The 5,423-nt window shown below is 37.3% G+C and overlaps 1 protein-coding gene across 1 annotated transcript; it reads right to left on the bottom strand.

The window, feature by feature from the left end:
* Nucleotides 1-321: 321 nt before the first annotated feature.
* LOC140169550 (conserved oligomeric Golgi complex subunit 8-like) lies at nt 322-4,877 on the bottom strand (the record flags this gene model as incomplete). Its single annotated transcript, XM_072192813.1, has 4 exons — nt 322-351; nt 896-1,059; nt 2,357-2,570; nt 4,680-4,877. Coding segments are annotated over 4 exons (606 nt in total), but the record flags the coding sequence as incomplete, so codon positions are not given.
* Nucleotides 4,878-5,423: the final 546 nt, after the last annotated feature.

Here is a 5,423-nt window from a genome sequence, read left to right as displayed (position 1 = left end):
GAAGACCAACAAGGCAGCAGCAATGGACTATAATTGCTGAAGCACTTTATGGTGGAGGGAATAGCATGATTGATGTGATTCTTAAATTCTGTATGGAAGCATTCTCAACGCTGACACCGCCACGCCAATGGGTAACAAATGTAATCATTCCTCTACCAAAGAAATGTGACCTCTCTCTCTCTCTCTCTCTCTCTCTCTCTCTCTCTCTCTCTCTCTCTCTCTCTCTCTCTCTCTCTCTCTCTCTCTCTCTCTCTCTCTCTCTCTCTCTCTCTCTCTCTCTCTCTCTCTCTCTCTCTCTCTCTCTCTCTCTCTCTCTCTCTCTCAACCAGGTGCTTTTACTAAAAGCATACACTGGAAAGGCAATCATCCACTGTAACAATTACATATAAGTAGTCTGATCTCAATGCTATTGACAGAAAGATCAATCACTCTGTAGCGTACTATCCAAGCTGTGACTACCATTACATTACTTGGGAAATAAAGAGTAATTGCAGTGTTTTTACACCCAAATACTGTGTCCAAGGCAGAGCAACATAAATAATGGACGAGGCGCACCCGAACCCATTATTTAAACATTTTTATTGCAGAGGGCACGTTATCTGTGTGTGAAGGATAAGGATAAGGCAGCAACCTTTATTTTTAATTGATTTACTTTACCATCAAGGTAAAGTGCATCTGCGTATCCACACCGCAACAGGAAAATGAACGTGTAACATTTTTTACATCACATATTGCTCTGCATAGAATGTGCATGATTTATTGTGTAATCAGAGCACATTATTTCAAATATAGTGCTTTCCAGTGACACATTTTGACAAATCACAGTGTGTGATTTTCAATATTGAGCCATGGGGGTAATAGAATACATAATATTGACGAAGAACAGGATCCTTACCTTTTGCACAACCCATCCATGGAATAATGCTGATTCATTGGTGCCTGTATCTTGACTTGATGCTAGTATAGGATCATCATCTGAGAAGATAGCTCTATACTGAGTGATGATATCAAATAGATGCACACGGCTAGTTTCTATTACTTTGTTGATGTGGTAATATGCTGGAAGACGAAGAGGTAAAACATATATGCATGAAAATCAGACAACCTTCAGTTTCACACATTGGGTTATTCCAGTTGAAATCCACACTATCCCTGTGGAAGATTTAGGATATATGTTCCACACATGGAGTATGTTCTTCAAATTTAATTGGTCAGGGTTAATCATTCTGAAACCCATACTCCCCCTGTATTATGGCTTTACATATATCATTCCATAAGTGGTGGGAGTATTTCAAATGGAAGTTATCCAATTGTCTATTGTATTCAAAACCCGTACCCTCTGTGGAAGACTTGAGCTAAATGTTCCACAGGTGAAAGACTTTTATAGCTAAATCTTCCACAGGGTTAGTGTGGATTTTAAATGGAATAGCCCATTTCATTCTACACAATCTTTCAGGTATATCTACAATACTATTTCCTGTAGTTACTTTAGCTGTACTATATTTCTTTCCACTTTACTTGAATCAAATTTGTACCTAGTCTTGTTCAAGATGCTCTTAATACTACAGCCAGCTGATCTCCTCAGCTGGCAGTAGTACTCCATTAGCCTATTGTCATTCTACTAGAAAAGATAATCATAAGAAACGTCTCTGGTTCTACCAACCGCTCAAACTGCGGTGCATTCAACTAGGTATACAAACCACTGTCAGATTACAAACGTCCTACATTCTGAGTACCGCCTCGTTCAATGTTAATGTCTGTTGCTGTTGTTGCATTAGAAATTGAATGAATTGAATGAAACATCAAATTAAAAGTTTGCCTATTGCAGGCAAGGCTTATATTAAGCAGGCCCCCATGCTATTTTTACCCTGTGGTTGCCCAGTTTTGGCTCCTGGTGTGTTCAATATTTTACACTACAAACTAAAAAACCAGGAGCCATCTTTGGGACCAGGAACTCATTTTAGCTCCTGGCACTGGTCCAGGCATATGTAATATATAAGGCCTGATTGCAGGTAGAACCTAGTTTTGAAATGACTGTGTAAAAGGTAGGGTGTTAGCTAGCCACCCATCCACCCATCATTACTGGATGGTCAGTTTGCTCCTAGGACAGGCAAAATTAATGGCTGGGACATGTGCTAAATTCTAAAAATAATGCTTGAATATAACGTTCTGTGAACTCAAAACACAGCCAATAAATGAAGGCTATAGTATAGCATTTGAACTGACTGAACCCACAGAAGGGGCAAAGATCTGGTTTATATTTTCAGGGTCAAATTTTGGACTGACAGTTTTGGTTAAAATTACGGACACTTGTCAAATTCTAGCTAAGACGCTGTGCAAAGGTCAACCCACTCACCGTCATCACCAGGTATGCCAGCAAGTATCTCTTGAAACCAAGCATCTCTAGCTTGCAAGAATTTAATTCTCAACTCAGACTCCGAGAACAGATCCATTCTCCTTAGGTAGCCTATCAGACGTAGACATGCTGGAAGCTGGATAGTAGTTCTTACCTGCTGGAGGATCTGGTTTAACATGAGTTGGGTTGATGACTTCACCTCTTTGACAATGTCCTGTTTGAATACAAAACAAATCATATATTTCGTCAGTGACTTTATGCATGGTCAATGGGAAGATAAATCCATATTATGATTAGGCTAAAAAAGTTGACTTGCCTTTTATCGACCGACCCAAAAATCTGACAAAACACGATCATATTTTGGTTTTTAATATTCAAAATATATGTGTTTTATTTATGTTTAACTGGTATAAACACATGAAATCGTCAATTACTCATCAATTCTAACTCTATTTCTGCATTTGTTTTGTTAATTTTGTTAAACATAGACCCCGTAAGCTGTATACATGTATATTCTGTGCCAAGCGCCATTGGAAACCAGCGAGTGTCGGTAACAGTCTGTGTCTATTGTGTTCAGTGCCATTCCCTGCATAGATTTGAATCATATTTCCATAGTATTTTCAATAAATACACGTTTGAAGATGTTGAGCTCCAGAACGTTCAAGTATCGGCAAGTCGAAAATAATGGACCATGGCATGCAGTAGAATACATTTCATCAGCCTGCTACGCTAATTGCCTAAGTCATTTTTTTTTAAAGTGTACGATCCACTTCTGAAGACTGCTAGCAAGACTAACATCGCTACCGGAAGTGACATAACTTCCCGCCAGTCATCAGCTGTTGGATCATCACAACAACACGAAGCTTTGATAAAGTCAGTGGCTCACTGATTAAACTGTTAGCAAGAAAACCTAGTAAGTTTTCTTCAAATTGGTTTGACAAAAGAAAAGCTCTCTTGATAAGTCATTTTGAGAACAAAGAACAAAATGTGGTTCAAGCATGTTCAGTTATGTAAACACCCTAATTATTTCTGATTATTCCCTTTCATTTGTGTCATACCATTTTGTTCTCTTGCAAAGATTGGTGAATAAATATGTTTAAATGCATGCTTGTGATTTGTACTTTGTTCTCAAAATTACAAAAAATGACTTAGGCAAAAAGCGCAGCAGGCTGACGATTTGTAAAGCGCATAAACGTAAAAAAAACACTCTATACAAAGTAAATGTATTATGTGTCACATTGTATTTTGCAGAAAAAAAATCGAACGACCAACCGACCGACCGACCCAGGTATTGGCACATAAAGGACAAGTCAACTATTTTTTTGCCTTATGGCTCAAACAAAAGTGTTAGTTCAAATGCCCTTTACAGACTAGACCCAGATATTTGAATACGTTGTCTGTCAAATTATTATTAATCATCGTTATATTATGGTTAATGTTCATGGTTAATCTTTATTTTATGGCAAATCTGTATTTTATTTTAATCTTTATGGTTAATCTTTAATTTAAACCATTTCTGCTTTAATGGAAAAAAGGTTGGGTGAGATATGGTTTCTTTAAACATTTTTCAAGTGAAGTGACGGTTCCTTTAAACCTTTATCTAGCGATGGCTTTAGAAAGCAATCGCATGACAGATGTGGAAATGAGAGTCTAATAGCCAGTTGTAGTCCTACTAACGCAGGGCGTATTGGGTAGCCCTAGGGGAAAACCAGACCCTAAATGTAAGATTATCCATGTGCTCACAGTGAAATGTACAACTACTCATGTTACTGTTTTACCATTTTCCTGGGAAACAGTGAATTCTAATGTGTGGCTTTAACCTGAATGATAGCAACTAAAACACACCCTGATCCAGATTAGAATGAAGTCCTAGCTTGCTCTTATAGTTGTTCAAGTGATTCCTAAAACATACCCTGTATGTAAGGCCAGCGACTCTTTTTTTCATGATTTTAGTAAAATTGTAAAAAAATTCCTAAAAATATCTAGAAACACCATCTGCAAAATTCAAGATGGCCGTTTTCACAGCGATCACATAGCGATCAAGTGTACACCTACACCAGAAAACAAGACTATATACTGCCAAAAGTAAGACCCCTGAAGGTAAATAACAAGAAAAGTTGGCAAAATATTAGGTAAAAGATAAGATTTGGCACTGCATTTGGCCAATATTTCGAGTGAAAATGAGCTTGTCTGGCTAAGTTTTACTGGGCCATTTCCCGAGCACTGAACTTTATGTCGCCATGGAAGAAGTTCTGTCGAAATATTAACATAATTCACTTTGTCGACAGGATTCCGACATAAGATGTGTCGATGCCGGCCTTACCTGTATAACTGGAATAGATGCGTGTTTCTTCTCTAATCTCTTAGCATATGATGCTAATTCTAAGGCTTCTTCATAGTAACCATATCTCACACATGTGTCCATCAGCTGAGGCACCTCAAGAATCTCTAGCAGCTGAGTATGTTTGGCTAGGGTTAGGGAATTCATGCGCCGACTGAAACAGAAGCAGGCGTACACCGATCAAATCAATTCATTATAATCAATACTGGGTTAAATATACCAGGTGTCCCCAAAAAAGGTTACATGTAGATTTTTGAAAATAATCTAAGTTAATTTGCCGATGCAGTATTTTATTCTGATAAACACCAAATAAAACTTGTTCAATTTTATGTCAAGAGTTCAGTCAGAAATGTAAAAAACAAACAGCAGCGATTTCAAGTCAACAAAATCCCAGCAAGCCCTATATGCAAAATATTGTTTTTCATTTCACTATGTTGATAACAGGAGATACAGCGTGCAGAACTGGTTTCACCAAAAAATGTGTTCTTATCAAATAACCATTTTCTTTATTTGTTACCACAAAGAGTCAAGAAGCTCCAAAAATGATTTATTGTCAGTGTACAATATTTAATTTTTCATTATGTTTCTTTTGTGCAATAAGTTCAACAATGAAAAATAAGAGAAACATAAAGAAAAAAATCTGAAAACAAAAGTGTGATTGTGTACAACTTTCGTTGTGCAATATTTTGATGGTTAGCCACTCTTAACACCCATGTAATTTTGCAA

This window comes from Amphiura filiformis, chromosome 14 (genome assembly GCF_039555335.1).
Source record: "Amphiura filiformis chromosome 14, Afil_fr2py, whole genome shotgun sequence".
Taxonomy (NCBI): domain Eukaryota; kingdom Metazoa; phylum Echinodermata; class Ophiuroidea; order Amphilepidida; family Amphiuridae; genus Amphiura; species Amphiura filiformis.
The sequence above is the reverse complement of the archived record's forward strand: the minus strand, read 5'-3'. Positions and strand labels throughout refer to the sequence as shown.